The following is a 23,382-nucleotide window of genomic DNA, read 5'->3' as shown; positions in this document are numbered from 1 at the left end:
CAGAGCACAACTGATAGGAACTGAAATTGGTAGGGGCATTAGTCATATGCTCAGATGCTCCTGAGTCTATAATCCAAGGAGGTCCCTCCTTACCTGAAGTGGATGCAAGATTTGCAGATGCATATGAACTACCTGTATGTGCAAAGGAAGTGGTATAGTTGTCTCCTACATTCTGCTGTCCATTTGGAAGGTTAGAGCTGGGTGAATCTTTCTTACTCATAAGCTGTCCAAACCTCTCCAATTTTGTTCTCACTACTACTACTGCAATGGATTCCCAATCAATTTGGGAGAGAGGGACTGAAGATTCTCCTGTAGTGGCTACATTTGCATTTCCCTTCTTGTTTCTTATCCGAGCAGGCATAAGATTTGGATGAAGCTTCCAACAAGTGTCCCTGGTATGCTTAGGCTTCTTGCAATAATCACACACCAAGTCCTTATCTTCCCTTCTTGTCTCACTACTCCCCCTGTCTCCATTCGACTTAGGTTTTGTTGTACCAACCATAGTTGACTGGTCAATTGTAGGCTGTCTCAGCATTACATTCCTCCTACTCTCCTCTCCAGAGACAAAAGCATAGGCCCGAGAGAGTGTCACACCCTCCCTAGAAAGAATATGCTGCCTAGCAATGTCAAATTCAGGGGTCAGTCCTGCCAAGAACTCAAAAACCCTATTCCTCTCTACCAGTTTGTGATAAGTTGCTGCATCATTTACACTTTCCTATACCACAGTTTCTAAGTGATCTATTTCCTGCCATCGGGTTTTTAGCATGGAGAAATACACAACAAGAGGTTTTTCTCCCTGTTTCATACTTACCACCTGATTTCTTAACTGATAGGCTCTGGCTTCATTTTGCTTATGAGGGTAGGTTTTAGTCACTCCATTCCAAATCTCCTTAGCAGTATTAGCCCATAGGAAATCTTTTGCAATATGAGGTAACATAGAATTACACAACCAGGACATTACCATGTAATTCTCTTGCACCCATCAGGAAGAGTCCGTATCAGGTTTCTTCTCCTCCCCAGTGAGATACCCTAATTTTCCACGGTCACCAATAGCCATCTTAGCTGATTGTGCCCACTCCAAATAATTTGTACCATCAAGTTTTACTGTAGTAATGATCCCAGACCAAAAAATATCACTAGTACCTCCAACACCCAGTCCCACAGTACTGGTAGATTTCATCTCGGTATTCCAACTCTCCATTTTACTTCAAACAGTTCAATATTAAGAAAAAAAAAGTAGATTGGAGACCTTCAAAAAATAATTTAATACCACACACATAAACCAACCCTTCCGGAAGAAGAAAACCCTAGTTGGAGAGAAATCTCTCTCCTCCCTAAGCCTCTCAACAGAGAGAAAAGTGAATCGATCACTCCGGGAGGCCTAGAAAATTTCAGAAACCAAACCGCCCTCTTCAGAAAATCAAAAGAAAACTAACAATACCTGGGCGCCCAAGATCAGATAAAAAACAAAGAGTCCAACTTTTCTGGGACTGTTCCCCGTACTCCAGTTCTTGATTTTGGTGCCGAACAGTAGATCACCTTCCTGATGTCTAGATCCCACCAAAAACTCCAAGAACTAGGCAATCTATAGCAGATCGATCAGCCCTTTACTATTTCATGCAGTCGGCTGATCTAGGTATGATTCATGAAACCCTAGCCGATGCTCTGATACCAGGTAGGAATCTGCTGAATTAAAAAATATGAAAGAAAGTAGTTTCTTGAAGAGAGAAGGAAGAGAGAAGGAGAAGAAGAGAAGAAGAGAAGTTGAAAAGAAAAGAGAGCAATAATCTGGCCGCCCCCTTCACTTATTATTTATACTAAAATAATAGAACAGTACGAAGACAACTATGCCCTTATAGGGCGACAAAACATAAAACATCATATATAACACTCAAAAACATAATAAAATTTGGAATCACATAACTACTGTGGTCCCCACCTCCTATCTAACAACTAACATTAAAACATCTACTGTGGTCCCCACCTCCTATCTAACTACTGTGATAAATTATTTAAACCCCATATTATACATGTTAACTCCATTTGGGAAGAGTGCAAATACAGTGCAAATACAGATGTGTCAAGTGAATTCTGGTCCATGCAAATGCAAACTTGGTTTAGTTTTGCATTCATAAATTTACTTTCTTGCCAAACGATTTTTAGTTGTTATGAGTGCAAACACAAATTCCTAGAATGGAATCTACCTTTTTTTAGATTGCCCAGCTTTTGAGTGCAAAGTTTGCATCTATTTTTTGGATGCAAACTTTGCTCTCATTTTGGATGCAAACATGCCTTGAAATTTGTGAAAGCTGCACTTTCAGTACATAAATGCATTCTTACCAAACACCAGAAAAACTGAACCAGAGTGCATATATGCACTGAACTGGCAGCATTTGCACTCTTCCCAAACGGAGCCTAACTTCCTAATCTGGTTGCATGGCCTACAATTGGGTTGTTTGTGTTGGCTGGACTTATCCCCATTGGATCTCTCCTTGTACACATCATGCATACTTGTAAGATCTGGGACTGGGAATTTATATTATTCCTTTTGAATTGTTCATTAGTGAAATCTTGTCACTGATAAAAATGGTTCTGGAATTTGTAAGTGTTTTTTTAATTTTTCTTTCCAACATCCCCTGAAACTCATGTCTTGTTTTCTTGTGGCAGCTTCTTTATGAAACATGCCTATGTGTTTGGCTCTTGTCATACTATGAACCTGCAGTGGAGTATCTGGCTACTTCTAGGACCCTTCCACGACTAGTAGAAGTGGTTAAAGGTTCAACTAAGGAAAAGGTAGGGTGTGGTTTGTTGCAGGTTGAGTTCATTTTACACTTTACAGATTTTCTTTTTGTAACTACAAGTTAGTTTTCACACCAGTTGTTGTTCCAAGGGAAAGGCGTACAAAACAAAACATTATGTGAATTTATACCGTCCCTTCCTAAATTTCTCTTGATCATAGGAAGATTGATGCCATTATTACTTTCAAGTTCCCAACCTATTGGAATGTAATCCATCCTTTTGCTTCCTCACCCATTTATATCCTTATGATTTTACTTTGCCCTTTTTGCTTTCTAAATTTTCAACATGTGTCAACAACTAATTCTGTTTACTAACTTCAGTAACTTGGAATGGTTGATTTGTTTTAGGTTGTGAGGGTTGTTGTCTTAACCCTTAAGAACTTGCTTTCCAGAGGGACATTTGGGGCTCAGATGGTAGACCTTGGATTACCTCAAATTGTTCAAAATTTGAAAGCTCAAGCATGGAGTGATGAGGTGAGAAGAAATTCTGAAATTCTTTATGGTTTTCCTGGCTGCATTTGTTTCAAGTGCAAATTTTATTTGTACTAGGTAAAATGAAGTTGAGTAAAATCTTGGTTCAGTTTCATTCAGATTCATAGATGCTGAGGTGCTAAGGCAAGACTAAGCAACAGGGAGCGCCTTGTCACCTAGACAACTAGGCACCTTTGGAAAAAATTAGTCAGTCTTCCAGAAACTGAAGTAAAGGCACATGTAGCTCTCTATACCATTGTACTAAACAATGGCCTCTTATTGTAGTATATTGATGAGGCCAAAATGAAAGATTTATAGGACAGATACAAAACCAGCACATTTTTTTTTTTTTGGTTCTTGTGAGTTGGAGAATAAGGGTATGACTGCATGTGCCTTCATATGAGGAAGACAATCTAATTTTCTCAAGGGCAAATCACCTTCTTGGTGGTGTTTTATCTATATAAAAGAATTTGGTTAATTTAGCTTATCTTTCTTTTTTATGGGTAGCTTGTTTCCTAGTTGAAGTAGCAACTAGCTTACATTGAAACTGATCTAAATGGAATAAATTAAACGTTAAAATGAGAATGCAAGCAACACTACTTGGTGCAAGGGGTTACAAACTTACAATAGACCTGTTTACGGGCCAGGCTTTGCCTCTACATTAATAGAATATGCTCAGGCCCAAGTCCGAGCCCGACCCTCATATAAAGTCCGAAACCTGGGCCCGAACCCTAGCCCAGCCAGAAATTTGGAAAAAAAAGATTTTTTTCCTTTCTAATTCAATTAAAAGCTGTTTTATTTAGATTAAAAGACTTCAAAACCTAAAAAAATAATGAAAAGTCTCATTATTACTTGAAAAAAGAGAAGAAAAATATTATATATATATGTACTTTTTTATTATATAAAATATATTTTTATTAATATAGTACACTATCAAGTTTTTATATTAAAAAATTAATATATTATATTTTTATTAATATAATACACTATCAAGAAAAATAAAGAAAAAAGTCAGGCCTGATATTTTAGGCCCGAGCCCAAGCCTGTGGGCCTGAAATCTTGTCCAAGCCCGACTTAGATCGGGCCAGGCCGTCTGGTTACCCGACCCATGAACAGGTGTACTTACAACTCAACTAAGCCTTATCCCAACTTTATGGGTTGCCTACATGAATCATGTTCCACCATTCCACTCTGTTCAATATCATATCCATTGTTAAATTATGGACCCTAATTTCATTTCCCACTACTTCAACCAATGTCCTTTTTGGCCTGCCCTTAACTTTTCTAGAGCTTTCAACTTGCAAGGAGAGAATAGTTTTTATAGTAAATAAAAAATAAATTTATTAAAAGGGAAAAAAAGACTCAGATGAATATGAACTCAGGTTATGAGGAATCAGTGAGACAAACCATACTATCTACCTTACGCCACTAACACCCCAATGCCCACATTCACAAAACCAGAAAAAAAATGGTACCTCACCAAAGTATAAAAGCTCACCAACACCTTAAGCAACCAAATCCCCTACCTGAACTAACTTTCACAGATCTAATTCACTGCTTTGCAGATACACACAGATGGTTAGCAAACCTCAAAGCAACAGAACCCCACAAAGTATATATCCCAACACCAAAGCTCTTCTTATTGCCCTTCATCTTCTACAAATATCTAATTTGCTTCTGGATTTGAAGAATTGCAATTTTCTTCTCTTTATTTCTCTTCTAGTTCCAAGAGAACTTTCCTAGCAAAGTCTTCTACTCGGCTACTCCTAGGAAAAGAATTCCCAACTCCTACTCACCTTGATTTCTTCTCAACTACCCTATTCAGATACATTTTCTTATCTATCTTGAGATTCTTAACCACTATTTCTGAAAATTTCCAAGTTCTATATTATCCTCATTCTCTGGCATGACCATTTCAACTTCATTTCTAGCCAGCATGCCCATGCAATCGATGATAGGTAAAGAAGAAAATCAACCTAAGTAAAAATAAGTATTCCAAGCTGAAAGTAGAAGAAAAAAGGAAGAGATAGTAGAAATCAGAAGAGGAAGAAGATGATGAGAGAAGAAGGGAGAAGGAGAAGAGAGTTTGATTTGTTCTCTCTCCTTTCTCCTAATCACTTATTAATTTAATCATTATGGGCATAATTACAAAGATTCCCTTAATGGGTGCAGCTCAGCTCATGAACACAACACAAAGAGAATAAAAAGGAGTTAACAGGCCCACATGGACAAGGCCCATTAACATAAACATAACTAACAAAAGAAGATAAGAAATAAAAGAGCACTAGGGCCCATTCGACCCAGTCTCTCTACAGATGATATACAAATTTCACTATTGAGTGCATCACAAACCTTCTCTTTCTCCTCCAGAAGCAAGCTATGACAATCACTTCCTCTACTGAACTCCTAGGAGCTAGTGGAGGACAAACAGTTTGATCATTGTCTTCTTTTCCAGATCCTAAAATTTGATTTGGAATGTTTTCTGATCATCTCCTCTTAAAGACCTTGAACTTGTGAAGAAACTCCCTGATTTACCATTTTATTGTAGTCCTTATTGTATTGTTTTCTTATTTATTATTATTTTCACTCCAGCCCTGCAAGGGCCTCCTTGTAAGTTCTCTAAATTGTGTTACCCTAGAAGGGCCTCTTTGTAATTTCTGTAACTTTCACTTTCTATATAAAGGACCCTTGGGGTAGGGTTGAAGCATCCATTCTTCATCCCAGAATTTTGTATTCTGCTCTGGGTCTGTTGACATGGTATAAGAGCAGGCTGCTCTGTAATCAGCTCTTGCTTTATGCTCTCTCTGATATCTCAAAGGCTGCTGGCTTCTGGGTGCTTTGTCTGAAGATAGGGCTGTTCTGGTCAACCCTAATCCTTGCTCTCTGTTCTGAGATTTCTGCAAGAGAGGTCTTCCTGGAACGCCTCTGTTTGCACAGAAACCTGATTGATTGTGTCGCCCTGGTCTGTTCTTCTAACTCAGAAGCTTTCTTCGAGATTGGTCAAGCTTTGGAGGAGTTCTGATCTCTCTAGGGCAGCAGCAGCTTTCTTCTTCTTCTGGTCTTCTCTCAAGGGTGGCTGCAGTTTTCCCTTGGACTGGTGTATTCTCAGGCCTTCTCCAAAATTTGAACATTTTGTTCTTGACTACTGGTGCTTCAGATTGAAGGGTTTCAAACTTTCAATAGTCCTCTTCATTCCCTGTCAAGCTGATTATCTGAATCCTATTGGTGGCTGATTTAAACTGCACACGTCAGGTTGGTGAATCTCTCTTGCAACCCTAGTTTTCTTTGTGCTGTCCTAGGGTTACTTGGTAGGAGCTGTGTTCAATACTGAGGGCATTCAGTCCTCTCCTTAGTTCAACAGTCCTGGAATCATCAGGTTGGACTGTCAACACAACTGGTTGGAGTTGTTCTGGATAAATTTCTTGGAGGATTTTGATTCCTCTACAGGGTGACAAATCTGTATTGTAGATATTTGACTATATTTCTCTTCCAGACCTGATTTATTGTTGTTTGTCTGAACTGCTTGCTGCCAAAAAAAAAAAACACTTGATTGAATTGTTGACTTAAACTGCTATTGAGTTAAGTGAAGTGGTTAACAGCCTTGATCTTTGAATTTCAGTGTTGCTACTTTTCTGCCTGGGTTGCCTTTATTTATTCTTGATGGCTGACAAAGTAGATTTTCTCCCTATAAAATTTGATGGAACTAACTACAATATGTGGAAGTTCCATTTTGATTTCTATGTTGAAGGAAAGGGACTTGAAGGTTACTTGAATGGGATTGTAAGTAAACCTGATGAGGATGAGGCTGATAGTAAAGCCTATACACAATGGAAGCTTGACAACGGAAAGTTAGTCTCATGGATTTTGAGCTCCATTGCGCCTTACATTAGTGTTCCTATGAGAGGACTAAGGACTGCCTATGAGATGTATGCCTACTTCAAAAAGGTGTATCATTAGTCCAATATGTCACGACAATGCCAAATTGAATATAAAATCTTTTCTTATTGCCAAGGGGACAAAAAGATTCAAGAATACTATTCAGGCTTTATTGATCTTTGGGCTGAATATGAACTTGTTCATACTAAACCCTCTGATCCTGTTGAATGTGTCAAGTATTTGCAGAAACATTTTGAAAATAGGAAAGTTAACAAATTTCTCATGAGGCTGAGACCTGAGTATGAAATAATCAGGTCAAATATTTTGAATAGTGGAACTCTTCTAGACTTAGACTCTGTGATGGGAGAATTGTTGATGGAAGAAACTAGACTCTTAACTGTTGCAAACATAGAAGGGAAACACCCTGATTCAGGGATTGATACTGTTTTTCTTGCATGAGGGAATAAGAAATCTGGTGGAAAGGACCCTTCTAAAACTCAATGCTATGAATGTAAAGGATATGGACATATAGCCTCTCATTGCAGAAAGAAGAATGTCTGCACATATTGCAAACAACATGGACATATCATTCTAGATTGCCCAATCCGTCCACCCAAGAGACCCATGAAGAAGAATCAGCCACGCGCTTATCAAGCGTCTGAGGGACGAATGTCCTATACCCCCATTGCCAAGGGAGAGTCCTCTGCTTCCATGAACAAAGAAGAGATACAACAACTGGTATCTTCTACCATCTCATTTGCCTTTTTTGCTATCGGCCTATCTGGTGAGTTCTCCAGTTATTGCTCTTCTCCCATTTGGATAATTGATTTTGGTGCTACAAATCATATGATTGGGGCCTATCCTGAACCTTCAAACAGATTGTTTGAAACCAACCATAGACACATTATCACTGCTAATGGTGAGAATTTGACATCATTGGGAGTGATGACTTGTGTATCAAACTTTCTCCCTCAAATTCCTTGTCCCTTGCTAAAACCTTCCTTGTTCCTAATCTTACTGCCAACCTTATTTTAATTGGTCAATTAGTTGATGAAGGTCATATTCTAACATTTCCTTCTGATGGTTGTTTGATTCAGGACCAGTGCATTGGGAAGGTGAAAGGGAAGGGGCGTAGGATGGGCCACTTGTTTGCAATGGAGTTTGAGAAATCTCCATCAGCATCATCCTTTGCTTTTTAAGTTCTTCATTGCGTCTTGTTTTGAGTCAGAGAAACTATGTTTGGGATCTATGGCATAAACGCTTAGGCCACTCAAATTCTGATAAACTTAAATACTTGTTTGAGTTTGGCTTTATTAAAACTAAAATTTCTTCTATGAAATCCTTTGATACATCTTGTGTTTCTTGTTGTTTAAGTAAGAGTCATATTTTACCGTTCACTCACCGAGCTGAACATGCTACTTCACCTTTTGAAATTATTCGTAGTGATGCTTGGACTTCTTCTATTGTCTCTCGGATGGGATACAAGTATTCTGTGCTGTTTATTAATGATTGTACCAGGTACACTTGGATTTACTTTCTCAAACACAAATTAGAAGTGTTTCCAACCTTTTGGTTGTTTCATAACATGGTTCAAGTTCGTTTCCTAGTGAATGTGCAAATTTTACGCTTAGACTCAGGGGGAGAATATAGTGACGGAGATTTTTTGGCTTACTTGAAACATCATGGCATACAATTACAATGATGCTGCCCAGACACTCCTTAGCAAAATGATGTGGCAGAGAGAAAGAATGGTCACATTCTCAGTGTTTTAAGGACTCTCCTACAAGAATCACATGCGCGTCCCACATTCTGGGTCGAGACCACTAGCACTACAGTATATTTGATCAATCGTATCCCATCATCTATGCATACTAACATTTCTCCTCATCAAAAGATGTTTGGATCCCCCCAGATCTTTCCCATCTTAATGTCTTTGGGTGTCTATGCTTTGTTCATCTTCCTCGTGAACGTTCAAAGCTTTCAGCTCAGTCTGTCATGTGTGCTTTTGTGGGGTACAGCTCGAACCACAAGGGATTCATTTGTTACGATACCTTAGCACGTCGAATTCGTATATCTCGAAATGTGATTTTCTTGAGCATATCTCCTTTTTTTTTTCAGGAATTGCCAAGTTATTTGCACCCTCTGTTTCAGTTTTGAATGATTTTGAACAACAGGATTCTCCATCATCCATCGCTGGGAAGGAACTTCTCGTCTTCTCTCACAAGTGGGTTCATGGTCCAGCTCTTATGCCTACGACCCCTCTTCCTCTTGGTCCGGATCCCTCGCCCATCACAGGCAACCTTGTAAGTGATGCCCCAGCTTTAGATTCCTCAATTATTCCTCCTGTTCCTTTACGTTGTTTTGCTCGTATCTCTAGACCAGTTGACTGCTATGGGTTTCCTTCAAACCATAGCTTCTTCTCTGCTTTTTTGACCTCTATAGATATTCCCCATTCGTACCAGCAGGCTAGTAGCAGCCCTCAGTGGCAAGAAGCCATGGATGCAGAGATTCAAGCTTTGCATGAGAATGACACCTGGGACCTTGTTCTAACACTTTCAAATGACTCTATTATTGGGAGCAAATGGGTCATATTCCATCAAGCTGAAATTTGATGGGTCTCTAGACCGTTACAAAGCCAGGCTTGTGGCACAGGGATATAAGCTGGAGTATGGCATTGACTATAAGAGACTTTTGCTCCAGTTGCCAAGATTACTACAATCCGTGTTCTTTTAGCCCTCTCTGTTGCTCACTCTTGGACAATCTTTCAACTGGATGTGAAAAATGCCTTTTTACACGAGCATCTAAAAGAAACTGTATATATGAAACCTCGTCCAAGGTACTGTAGTGATCCCTCCCTCGTTTTTCGACTGAAGAAGTCCCTCTATCTGCTCAAACAAGTCCCTCGAGCTTGGTTTGAAAAATTCAGAGATGTTGTCGTGCAAGCTGGATATAGCCAAAGTGCATTGGACTACTCTCTCTTTGTTCGGAAAAGACCCCAGGGCCTTACCATTCTCTTACTATATGTGGATGACATACTATTGACTGGAGATGATATAGAAGGAATCTAGGACCTCAAGTCTCTTCTCCATAGTTCCTTCCACATGAAGGATCTCGACCCTCTTAACTATTTCTTGGGACTTGAAGTGCAACGGAGCAAGTATGCCTCTGATCTTGTTAAGTTGGCCAACCTCAGTGATAATAAACAAGTTGATATTCCCTTGGAGTTGAATGTCAAATTATCTAAATCAGAAGGGTCCCTGCTTCCTGATGCTTCCCTCTATCGGCAACTTGTAGGATCTCTCATCTATCTGACCATGACTCGTCCTGACATCTCACATGTAGTTCAGGTTGTTAGTCAGTTTGTCTTTGCACCTCGTCAACCCCATTTGACTGCGGTGCATCGAATCATCTGCTATATTCGAGGTTTTTTATCACAAGGTCTTTTCTTCTCTTCATCTTCTTCTCTCCAACTGAAAGCCTATGTTGATGCAGATTGGGCTGGATGCCCCGATACACGACGCTCCACTACCGGATGGTGTGTCTTCATGGGTGACTCTCTAATATCATGGAAGTTCAAGAAACAACAGACTGTTTCCAAGTCCTCTACGGAAGCAGAGTACAGGGCAATGTCATCTGTTTGTAGTGAAGTTGTTTGGCTTCAATCTTTATTTCAGGAGTTGGGACATTCCTCTCCTATGCCCATTCCTCTATATGCGGATAACACTAGTGCTATTAAAATTGCTTCTAATCCTGTCTTTCATGAAAGGACAAAGCATATTGAGGTGGATTGCCACTTTATCCGTGATCTGTTTCTTGCAAACTCAATTTCTCTCCCTCATGTTGCCTCTGATATGCAAGTTGCTGACATCTTGACAAAGGCCATGATGAGATCCAGACACTTATTTCTTGTAAGCAAACCGATGCTCATGCCTCTGCATCAGCTTGAGGGGGAGTGAAGAAACTCCCTGTTGTACCATTTTATTGTAGTCCTTATTGTATTGTTTTCTTATTTATTATTATTTTCACTTCAGCCCTGCAAGGGCCTCCTTGTAAATTCTCTAAATTGTGTTGCCCTAGAAGGGCCTCTTTGTAATTTCTGTAACTTTCACTTTCTATATAAAGGACCCTTGGGGTAGGGTCGAAGCATCCATTCTTCATCCCAGAATTTTGTATTCTGGGTCTGTTGACAGAACTTAATTCACAGGCCACAACCTCAAAAATTATTCACTAAAAGAAAAAAAAATGCTTTTCAATTCAGCCACTTCAGCTGTTATCAAATGGTCTCTGAGAAAGCGGAAGAGGTTTTTGTGATGGATAGATGAAGGCTACTGGTTAATGCCCTGCTACAATGACTATATTAATTTCTATCTCTATTATGGTTTGCCACACAACCATTTTATCCATCTGTAATTGAAAATTGATTTAGTGTGGTGCTCTTTACACCCTTTACCCTTTCTGTACAACATGATATGATTTAGACTATGGACAGAAAGAAACTTGAAGCTTTTTGAGAATAAATATAACAAAGAAGATACAGTATTGAAGGGTTTATGGGGCAAAATTTATTTGTGGGTAGCAGTCGAAATCATTTCAAGTATTTATCTTACATTTCTTTTGGAGTCTAGTACCTTTTTTGTATCCATGCATGCAGAATAGATAACTTACGGAAAGGATGTTAGCCCTTGTGCAGTGCCTTATTGAGCAAGATTATGTTGTTTTTTATCATATTAATACAATGCCTTAACTTTTTCTTCAAAAAAAAAAAAGGTTTAGCTGCTCTACACCTAAAATTTGTATTCCACCAATTCAAAAACACTAAGGCAAGGCAAAAAGCAATCCCAGAAAATGCCTTTTCTCCCAGTGTGACCTTGACAACTATGTGCAGGTTTTACTTTGCTTTATTTGTTTGGGGGGAAGTAAAATAATGCGGTTCCCTGAAGTTTTGTTTGTTTGGAGAGAATGAAGGATGAAGGGGAGAAAAAATTTGTGTCACTTTTCAGGATGCAAATTCTACATACCATGGAGATGTAAATGATGTAGTTACGCCATGAACTTTACCTCTTCAGAGGTACAAAGGTGTTTGTAAAATAAAACAAGGGAAAAAGTGAACTGGATGCAAGATTTACAATGTCCACTTTTGGAGTAGAAACATAGTCTTCAATATATTGTCCGTTTATTTATTTCCATTAGGTATGTTTAGATAATTGGATTGCACTGGCCCCGAATAGTTGGGATTAAGGCTGAGTTTAATTGGGATGTTTGGACTGTAGTGGAAATAGAAAGTCCATGCAGGAAAAAAAATTGTATTCTTCTATTTTTGGTATTCACTGCTTGGCTACAAAATAGGACCAAGAAAATGCCAGTAAGTAGTGGTCCTATTGCCATGTTTTTTTTTTCTTTTTAGGGGAAACTAAACCAAAACGAGAAGGATAATAAATAAATAAATAAAATGCACTTTTTTTTTGTACCAATACTCATTTTTGTAATTTTTTCTAGAGATGGGCATGTCTTACCATTATGCACTTCATTCAATTAAAATATATTAGATATCATTATTTTCTTGTTGTTACATACATGCCCTTGATTTTTCATTCGAAGGTTTTCTTGGATGTATTATTTTGATTTACCTTTTTGGGTAGATTCTTTGAATTACAATAAAATTTTAAAACCAGTTAGAATCAACAACCAAGAAAGAGAACATTTCTGGTGAAATATTTAAGATATATACCAAGAGAAGTGTCTCAACCATCTATTCCACCTGTAGAGAACATTGATGTGGGCCCCACAGCTGTGGTCCCACTCTGTCCATAGGGTAGAATGTATCTAGTCACAGCTGTGGTCAATTGTTATTCTGTTATTCCTAGTTGTTATTTAATTTTTCAGTTTTATGTTATGTGTTAGCAGTTATGATGTAAACACCAAGGGCAGATATGTCCTTTCATGTAACTAGCATAACATATAAATATTAAATTAAAGTGGTGGCGGCAGAATATTGAGATTCTGTTCTTCTCCTCAAAACCTGTGTTCTACTGCTCTCTCACCACTCTTTCTTCTACTTCTTCACTTTCTCTTCTCATCGAACCTAAAGTTTCTTAGTGATCAAGACTGATAGCAGTCTTGAACACCTACATGGTATCAGAGCCAAGTTAGGGTTTCTCATGTGAGCCTAATACCAGCCGACCACATGAGAATCCCCTAGGGCTGGAAGCTGAAAAGGAGTTCGCAGGCTGATTCTTGGAGATCGCCAGAAGTGCTAGCAGCTATTGGAGACTTGCTAGGGTTGTAGAGTGTTGGTGGTCAGGAAGGATCAGTGAAGACTAGGGTTCGGGTAACCCTAAAAGGCAGTGAACCATTTTTCCTTGTAAGTTGTTTACTTTCCCAGAGAAGTTCTATCAAAGAAGATAGGTTGGACCTATCTGGAGGGGAAGGCCGAACCTTTCTAGGCTTTTCTCTCCTCGATTCACTAGGGCTTTACAGCAAACCCTAGGCCGAACTGTCTCAACTGTGTTTCTCTCTACTCTAGGGTTTGAAAGTAGTCTTGCGGCAAGCCCTAGGGTTTGACTGAATCTTGTGATCTACCTAGAGCTGCCCTTAAGTTTACGGGTAGGTTTGATCAGATTCTAGGGTTTCTTATTAACCCTACTATACAATACTGTTTGGATTGTGCAACTGAATTGTTCACTTTAAGGACTGATTAAAACCCTAACTTTCCCAAGCATATCAGTTTTTTTTAAGCTGTTTTCGAAGTCCTAAGGGGTTAGAGCTCTACGGACAGCTACTGTTGTGTTGGCTAGTTGGTTTCAGATCAGAATTATCCCAGTTTTGTGCACATACACTGTGAATACAGATCAGACCCATACTGTTTTTGATTGTGATTGGTAGTTCAAGTGTTGTTTTGAGACTTGACAGAAATGGAGTTTAAAAATCAGGCAGAAGGCAGCCTTGGGAACATCAGTTATGGTAGTATTTCTGAGATGGGTGGTCAGATTACGACCGTAAAATTTGATGGATCAAACTATTTGGAATGGGCCCAATCAGCCATGATGGCTATTGGTGGAAGAGGTAAATTAGGGTACCTCTTGGGAGATATGAAAGAACCTCCCAAGGGAGACCCGACATATACCAAGTGGATTCAAAAAAACTACTTGGTTAACATGGCTGTGTAATTCTATGCAGCCTCATATTAGCTGGAATTATTTGTGGGCAAAGACAGCTAAGGAGATACGGGATGTTATGAAAGAAACTTATTCCCAACCCCTTAATGTTGCCAGAGCATATGAATTGAAATGTGAAGTGAAAAATCTTAAACAAGGAGAGGGACCGGTTTCAGTATATTTCTTTACCTTGCAGTCCCTGTGGCATGAGATTGATCACTTAGAGACTCTTGAGTGGGAGTCCTAGAGATGCACAGATATATAGAAAGCAGGTTGAGACAAACCGGGTATTTGAGTTTCTGGCAGGCCTAAATTCAGAGTATGATATTGTCCGGCAACAGATTTTGACTAGAGACAGTGTGACTCTCTCTCAGGCATACTCATTTGTACACAGTGAAGAGACAAGAAGGAAGGTTATGATGCAACCTCAGCCCCCCACAACAGCCTTTCTAGCGGTCACACCCAAATCAGGGGGTGATTCAGAGAAGAACAGGAGGAAGGAAGACAAGAAGGATGTGGTATGTGAACATTGTAAGAAGCCCAAACATACAAAAGAAACATGTTGGAAACTGCACCCTCACTTGGTTCCTGCGAAGTTGAGAAACAAGAAGGGCGCTACTCATGTAGCCGTGAATACTGATTCAACATCCTCATCTGGTACAAAAGGATCATCTTTAGAGACCTTAGCTGCAGTTCGGGCTGCCCTAATACAGCTAGAAAAGGAAGTTGGAAATTCAGCTCAGCCACCACAGTCTTCATTAGCCCCTGCTACATCGGCCTTTGCACATTCAGGTACTCGAGCTTCAGCCTATCATGCCTCAGCTCCAGGTACTACTGAACCTTGTTGGGTAATCGACTCAGGTGCATCTGATCACATGAGTAGCTTGTCTTCATTGTTTACTACTTACCATTTGTCTTCTGGTAGGGATAAGGTATCTATTGCTGATGGCTCCCTGGTTCCTATATCTGGGAAGGGTGCATCAAGTTATTAGATACTATCTCCCTTTCATCTGTCTTGCATGTTCCTAAGCTTGATACTAACATTTTTTCAGTCAGTAGTATTACCAAGCATATGAACTGTTCAGTAACCTTCTTCCCTGACCGATGTGTTTTTCAGGACTTGGAGACGAAGAAGGTGATTGGGACTGGCCGTGAGACGAATGGGATCTATCTACTCGGGGAGTGGTTCCGTCAGGGAGAGTCAGTTGAGAAGATGTCTTTTGTTTCTCAGAGTGCGAGTCCGGTTATGCTTTGGCATAACCGATTAGGTCATTTGTCTTTTCGGTCTTTAGAGAGTCTGTTTCCTGCTTTATTTGAGTCTATTGAGTTGTCTCAGTTACAGTGTGAAAGTTGTGAGTTTGCTAAGCATTGTAGAAAGCCTTATTCATTGAGTAATAAAATGAGTGATAATTCTTTTGATATTGTGCATACTGACGTTTGGGGGCCTTATCATATCCTTTTCATGGGTGGGTACAGATATTTCTTGTTATTTGTTGATGACCATACCCGTTTCTCTTGGGTTTATCTCATGCGTTCACGAGATGAGGTACCTTCCCTGACCCAAAATTTTCACCAAATGATCCTAACCCAGTTTGATGCCAAGATCAAAGTTCTCAGATCTGATAACGCAAAGGAATACTTTGCTAAATCATTGACATCTTATCTTCTTCATCATGGGGTTATCCATCAGAGCTCTTGCCCTCATGCACCTCAGCAGAATGGAGTTGCTGAAAGGAAGAATAGGCACATTTTGGAAGTGGCTAGAAGTCTCATGTTTACTTCCAATGTTCCTATTCGCTTCTGGGGTGATGCTATCCTCACAGCTGTATACCTTATTAATCGGGTTCCTTCCAGGGTCCTTGATATGCGATCTCCTTTTTCCCTTCTACACCCATGTGAAGACTTGTTTTCTATTCCCCTTAAGACATTCGGTTGTACTTGCTTTGTTCAACTTCTTGGTCCCCATCACTCCAAGTTCGAACCCAAAGCCTCCAAATACATCTTCCTTGGTTATGCACACACTCAAAAGGGTTATTGCTGCTATGATCCTGTCTCAGGGAGGAAGTTTGTCTCCATGGATGTCACTTTCTTTGAGGGGACCCCCTATTATCCTCGAGTTTCCTCTCAGGGGGAGAGCAGTGAGAGTGGGGTTTTGAGTCCTTGTCTTCAGGGGGAGAGCAGTGAGAGTGGGACAGTTCCTTTACCTATTCCATTGGGTGATGAGAGCTGCAATCAGGAGTTGAGGGAGAGCTGCAATGGTGAGGGTGGTCAGAGGGATCAGGAGTTGAGGGTCTATCACAGGCGGTGCAGGCAGGTTGATCCTGATCATCAGCTGTCCAGGCTAGCTCCAATCTCATCTGCAGCTCCAGGTCCAGGTACTACAGTCCCAGGGCCCACAAAGACTTCCCCTATTGTTGCCATTTCACCTCCTACAGATGATCTTGACCTTCCGATTGCAGTCCGTAAAGGGAAACGACATAGTACCACATCTACAGCCCACTGTATTTCCCATTTTTTATCCTATGATCGCCTATCTCCTACCTACAGGTCTTACCTTAGTTCCATTTTCAATGTCCCTATTCCAAGAACAGTGCAAGAAGCCCTATCCGTCCTGGAATGGAAAGATGCAATGCAAGTTGAGATGGATGCCCTGTTGAAAAACAACACCTGGGAGGTAGTTGATCTGCCCAAAGGAAAGAAACCAGTTGGATGCAGATGGGTATTTACGGTGAAGCATAATGCAGATGGATCTATTGAGAGGTATAAAGCTCGGTTAGTTGCAAGAGGGTTTACATAGACTTATGGCATAGATTACTTGGAGACCTTTGCACCGGTAGCCAAGATGACCACTATTCGAGTCCTATTGTCCCTTGCAGCGAGTCACACTTGGCCTTTATACTAAATGGACGTGAAAAATGTCTTTCTGAATGGAGATCTGCAGGAAGAAGTTTACATGCGTTTGCCTCCTGGATTCTATGATGCAGAAATAGGTAAGAAGGTCTGCCGGCTCAACAAGGCTTTGTATGGTTTGAAACAGTCACCTAGGGCTTGGTTCGATAGATTCAGACTAGCCCTTGTGAAGTTTGGTTATGTACAGGCCCAGTCAGATCATACCCTATTCATCAAGAGGGTGGAGTCCTCCTTGACACTACTGGCAGTATATGTTGATGACATTGTGGTCACAGGGAATGATAGCCATGAGATTGAGTCCCTTAAACAACTTCTTCATCAAGAATTTGAGGTGAAAGACCTTGGTGTACTTCGGTATTTTTTGGGTATTGGGGTTGCTAGATCCAAACAGGGGATCTTTATCTCTCAGAGGAAATATGTCCTAGACCTGTTGGCAGAAACTGGAAAGTTAGGTGTCAAGCCTGCAGATACACCAATTGAACAGAACCACAGGATTTGTGCCGAGAGTGGGGAGCTTCTTGAAGACAAAGTTATGTTCCAGCAATTGGTAGGAAAGCTCCTATATCTCTGCCTCACTCGGCCGGATATTACTTATGTTGTTAGTGTTGTCAGCCAGTACATGCATTCCCCTAGAACCACACATCTTCTTGCGGCAGAAAGAATCTTAGCCTACTTGAAGAGATGCCCAGGTAGGGGTATACTATTCAAGAACAACAATCACATGATGGTGGAGGTCTATACGGATGCTGATTGGGCTGGGAGTGTTGATGACAGAAGGTCTACCTCAGGATATTGTGCCCTTGTGGGAGGAAACCTTGTCTCCTGGAGAAGTAAGAAACAAAGTGTTGTCTCCCGGTCAAGTGCTGAAGCAGAATACAGGTCCATGGCCAATGGAGTGGCTGAAATCCTATGGCTAAGATTTCTACTTGAGGAGTTGGGTATTGAGTATGAGAAGCCCCTGATGCTGTATTGTGATAATCAAGTTGGGAATGATGAACATATACTCCCAACTTGAGGGGGAGTGTAGAGAACATTGATGTGGGCCCCACAGCTGTGGTCCCACTCTGTCCGTAGGGTAGAATGTATCTAGTCACAGCTGTGGTTAATTTTGTTTTTCTGTTATTCCTAGTTGTTATTTAATTTTTCAGTTTTATGTTGTTATGTGTTAGCAGTTATGATGTAAACACCAAGGGCAGATATGTCCTTTCATGTAACTAGCATAACATATAAATATTAAATTAAAGTGGTGGCGGCAGAATATTGTGATTCTGTTCTTCTCCTCAAAACCTTTGTTCTACTGCTCTCTCACCACTCTTTCTTCTACTTCTTCTTCACTTTCTCTTCTCATCGAACCTAAAGTTTCTTAGTGATCAAGACTGATAGCAGTCTTGAACACCTACACCACCAAAGTTGCCGATCCACTCCTTCCAATCCTTGTTGTAGGCCAAAGTTAATCTGGGTTGCATGGTTGTTTTGCTTTTAGTCAATCCTCAAGTCTTTAGTATTCCAAAAACTTGGGAAATTTCAGGTAAATTTCAAAGAAATATATATATATATATATATATATATATATTTATCAGTAATCAACATCCTATTTTATTACTTAGAGAAAGAAGAGATTTCAGAAACAAGGGCAGCCTCGGCTACCATCAATAGAATACAAAGACAAAATGAAGATCAGTCTTAGAACTGAGCCCAGAAGCATTCGGCCCTATTTACCCCCTTGCTTTGCTAGTTGGTCAGCTAGGCCATTTGCCGATCTAGGAGTCCATTGAAATATCAGCTGCATATCCCTTGAGAACCTCTTGAACTGTTTGATTTTGTTTCTGAAAAACCAAGGAACCTTCTCATTCTGTTTTAACCAACTTATTACTATTTTGGAATCGCCTTCAACTATTATCTTTCGAATCCCCATTTCCATACATTTCTGCATCCCATAAATTACTGCCTTCAGTTCTGCTGTTTCAGAGTCACCCACACCAATGGGGCATGAGTACATTCCCATGATCACTCCACTTTCATTTCTTAAAATCCCTCCAATTCCAGAAGGCCCCAGATTCCCAAAACTACTTCCATCAAATTTTAATTTCAGGAATCCTACCTCTGGGGGTTCCCAGCCCTTTATTACCTTCCGGTTTGCTGAAGTTGAGGCTGCAATTGGTTTCAGCATCAATTCAATGCTTGAATTGAAGAGCAATGCCATCTATATGTACCCTTAAAGAAATCAGGATTTAGATTTTCTTGTTAGATCATTGTGTATATTTGTTTGACTTTCTAATGTAACTTGTCTTCTTGCTTGCTTCTCCTGGAAATTTGTATGGTGTAATATCTCTTTTGTAGGGTTGTTTTTCCAATTCAATGATGTTGCACCATATTTATACAAATCTTACTATGATTGAACTAATATCATGGTTTAAAATGTCTCTAATTTCCCTAATATTTCCACGACATATTTCCATTTCTATGGTAGAAACACGAAATTTTACCGGAATCGACATTTCCCCAATGAACACTACTAGCACTATGTGGAGTACAACAAATAGGTTCCACAACATATTTCCATTTCCACTTCCATGGGTAGCGACATGAAATTTTACTGGAATCAACATATTTCCCAGTGAACACTACTAGTATTATGTGGAGTCCAAGAGATAGTATTATAACATAAGTTGGTACAATATTGTAAATATGTTAAGTAACAATTTTATTGTCTGCCTAACTTACATGATTACTACCACTTTGAGCTAAATCAATATTCATTTCAAACATGAAGTTAAATATTAGTTTTTTGTTTGTGTAATAGATTATTTGGTTGATCTATTACAATCATTTACATTTTCTATGAGTTAAAATTTTGCTTTAACTCATTTTATCATGAAGCTCTGAATCTTAAAGTTTATGGGGCAACTTCAGAACATATTCTTTTGTCTATAACCTTAGTTTCTTAGCTTTGTTTAATGATTTGCAACAAGATAGTAATTTAAAAAGGTATGTCTATGCTTCTTTTATCATTTCATAAAATATCTTTCTATATTTTGCATATTTTAAAATGTTTCCACCATGTCTATAATTTTTACAATATTTTCATACGATATTTCCAACATGTTTCTTATATTTGGATGACTGACATTTCCACCGATATCAACATTTTAAACCTTGACTAATATAGCTCCTGAAACTCTGCAACTGGAATGACTGGTGCAATACCTGGTTAAAATTTCATGTGGTTACATTTTTTCTTGGTATTTGTTTAATGTTTGGAATTCTTTGCAGGACCTGTTGGAGGCTCTGAATCATCTGGAAGAGGGGCTGAAGGACAATATTAAAAAATTGAGTTCTTTTGATAAATACAAGCAAGAAGTCCTTCTTGGACACCTTGACTGGTCACCCATGCACAAAGATCCATGGTTTTGGCGTGAAAATATGACAAACTTTGAAGAGAATGATTTTCAGGTGGTCTTCTTCACCCTCATTTGCATTTCTTTTTCTAAATCACTCGTCTTCTTTTCCAAGGTTCTCTTTTAGGGGGCGCTCTTTTTTTGGATTTTGAGAGTCGGGAAAGTTGGTCAATGGGATTTTGGTTCCTATTGACCAAGAATCTCATGTTCATTTTTCAGATTAATGTGGGGACCAGGGAAAGTTTATTTTTCTGGGTGGGTAAATAACTTTCCCACCTAGGAAGAAAGTTGCTAACATTTGAATGGGACAAAAAGGCCCATTTTAATAATGGATTTTTATGACTAAAATGGTCAGTACCTTATTTACCTGAGAAATAAAAGACCATGGGTAAATGCACTTACCCGGGTAAGTGTTTCCCAGGAAAAACTTACCCAGGTAATAGCATTTACCCGGGTAAGTAACTTACCAAAAAGCGAACGGGCCTTAGATTAAGCTGTCCAAGAAAAACAAATATAGCTATCTTTCAAGTACACACATCTTCAAGTTTTTGACTGAAGGATTTCTTTGAAATGGGTAAGCTAAGTTGGTTCTTGGTTCTAAGCTTAAGGCATGTTAAGATGCTTCCTGAACATAGACGAAAACTCCTTGTGTGAAGATATGGTGGCCATGATGAGAGCTTGAGTCATCTTGTTGACTGGGGCAATAGCCCAGAGAGGGGGCTTATGTGCTTTTCCACTTCACAAGTATTTTTGAATCTATGGCATTTGTTTCCTTTCCTCAAAACCAGGAGCTAAGATTTAGATAGACAAAGGTTTTGTACCAATATCCACAAAGAAAAACCTAGGTCTCAAGATTTAAAACTCCTTTCTCTCTCTTAGTAGGTAAGATTCTCAAGATCTGACTGAAGTTATCATTCTTAACCATATTTCTGAATTTCAGAATTCTACTTTGATGGCTCCCTGCTGACAAAATATGGCGTTGGCCCATGAAACACCAGATGTAGTGGTTCAAAGTCTTGTTTGATTTTAAAATCATTGTTGAAGGATCAAAAAATATTGTTTATTCAAGATATCTTATTTTATCTCTTTCAGGCATTGAAAGAATTATAATAAAATTGTCTTTGTGAAGGATATTTTTGTAAGACATCATTATTTTGTTTCTTTCAGTCATTATGTTGTTGCAAGTTGAAGGGGCTAGGGGTAGACCAAAAAGGACTTGGGTTGAAGTAGTTGGAAATGACTTAAGTGCTCATAATTTAACAATGGATATGGAATTAAATAGAGTGGAATGGCAAAACAGGATTCATGTAGTCGACCCCATGTAGTTGGGATAAGGCTTGGATGATGATGATGAATTGTTACATATAATTTCTACACAATTTTTCAATGAAACCACTTCTTTCTTTTGGAAGATTCTGTAGATAAGACTGGAGTTGTCTAGTATATTTTTGTTGCCAACTAGAAATGGTGGGGGTAACATCTGCTGATGACAATGATGGTAAGAACTGTCCATGTTTGGATGTTTCGAAGGTTGATATCCCAGTACTTGAGGACCTATGTTGCACTCATACTTCAAAATGTGTATGGAATGTGTTGAGTGCAATTTTTATTGTAAATTTCGTGTACCTTGCCCATGCCATGCCCTTGCAATGTCTGTGTAACATGGCTTGAAAACATAGTTATCACTTTACACTCATTCCACGTACATGTATGGTTGCATCTTTTGGGTACTTTGGAGGGGTTAGAGTACGGGGTTCCTGATCCCTATATGTATGCCATGTACCCTGATAGTATAATACTTAAGCGGTTGGTTTCCTATTTCACATATCTTGGGCCGCCTCTTATTGTTCTTGTGCTTCACAGATTCTCCGAGTTCTCATCACAATCCTTGACACATCCAATGACCCAAGGGCACTGGCAGTTGCATGTTATGATCTCTCACAGTTCATTCAGTACCATTCAGCTGGGCGGATCATAGTGACTGATCTTAAGGCCAAAGAGCGGGTGATGAAGTTGATGAATCATGAGAATTCAGAGGTAACAAAGAATGCTCTTCTCTGTATTCAGAGGCTTTTCCTCGGTGCAAAGTACGCAAGCTTTTTGCAGGCTTAATAGGTAATGCCATGGTGTATTAGAAAATTTAAGGTGTCACATATGTCAAAGGGGGCATCAGGATACTGATGACCATGCGGATTATTGAGGAATAATTAGCTGGTCGATTATTTACTGTTAGAAGCTCTTAATTTAGGAAGTATTTTGTTTATGCAACTCATGCAGTATCAGAAGGGAGTTGCTTGGAATCTCTAGAATAAAAATTGTTTTTTGGGTGGAATTGTAATAAGGAGATTCTACAGCTACACATCGTTTTGTCCTCACAATTGTTATGTTTTTATATATGGAATAAAATTATTGTTACTTTTCTATTCTATTTGTTTTTGTATATGGTTCTATGTTCCAAATTAGGGCATGGATGGTTTCTTGAAAGCTATTCTATAGTTCCGTTTTGTTTTGTACCCATGTTAAGATCAGACAATTCATGAACTAGATCGTTAGTAAAAAACCAACTAGAAGTAAGGTCCGAAGTATATCATATGCGCAATGTGCAATTCAAAGGGGCAATGCAGATTTTTTTTTTCTTTTTTAGTTTCAAGAATTGGTCCAGAATCTCCAGATATCTCTAGGAAGTGTATTAAACTTCATAAGTCGCCATATGACAACTTCTGGTATTTAGGGCATGGATGGGTTCAAAAACCAATACATACATGCATCGATACA

The 23,382-nt window shown here is 39.3% G+C and overlaps 1 protein-coding gene across 4 annotated transcripts in view; it reads left to right on the top strand.

The window, feature by feature from the left end:
- Positions 1 to 23,035, top strand: part of LOC104593320 (vacuolar ATP synthase subunit H family protein) — a 65,121-nt gene extending 42,086 nt beyond the window's left edge. For 3 of the 4 annotated variants that reach the window (XM_010253072.3, XM_010253073.3, XM_088891244.1), the window contains exons 9-12: positions 2,668 to 2,793; positions 3,147 to 3,272; positions 20,483 to 20,662; positions 22,471 to 23,035. In XM_010253072.3, coding sequence (XP_010251374.1) covers positions 2,668 to 2,793; positions 3,147 to 3,272; positions 20,483 to 20,662; positions 22,471 to 22,719 — 681 coding nt within the window. In that variant the 3' untranslated portion in view covers positions 22,720 to 23,035. Of the gene's footprint in view, positions 1 to 2,667; positions 2,794 to 3,146; positions 3,273 to 20,482; positions 20,663 to 21,547; positions 21,773 to 22,470 lie in introns of those variants that run through there. The other variant, XM_088891245.1, reaches the window with a different exon arrangement.
- Positions 23,036 to 23,382: the final 347 nt, after the last annotated feature.

The sequence above is a fragment of the Nelumbo nucifera genome, chromosome 7 (genome assembly GCF_055504915.1).
Source record: "Nelumbo nucifera cultivar China Antique chromosome 7, China Antique-T2T, whole genome shotgun sequence".
Lineage (NCBI taxonomy): Eukaryota > Viridiplantae > Streptophyta > Magnoliopsida > Proteales > Nelumbonaceae > Nelumbo > Nelumbo nucifera.
The sequence above is the reverse complement of the archived record's forward strand: the minus strand, read 5'-3'. Positions and strand labels throughout refer to the sequence as shown.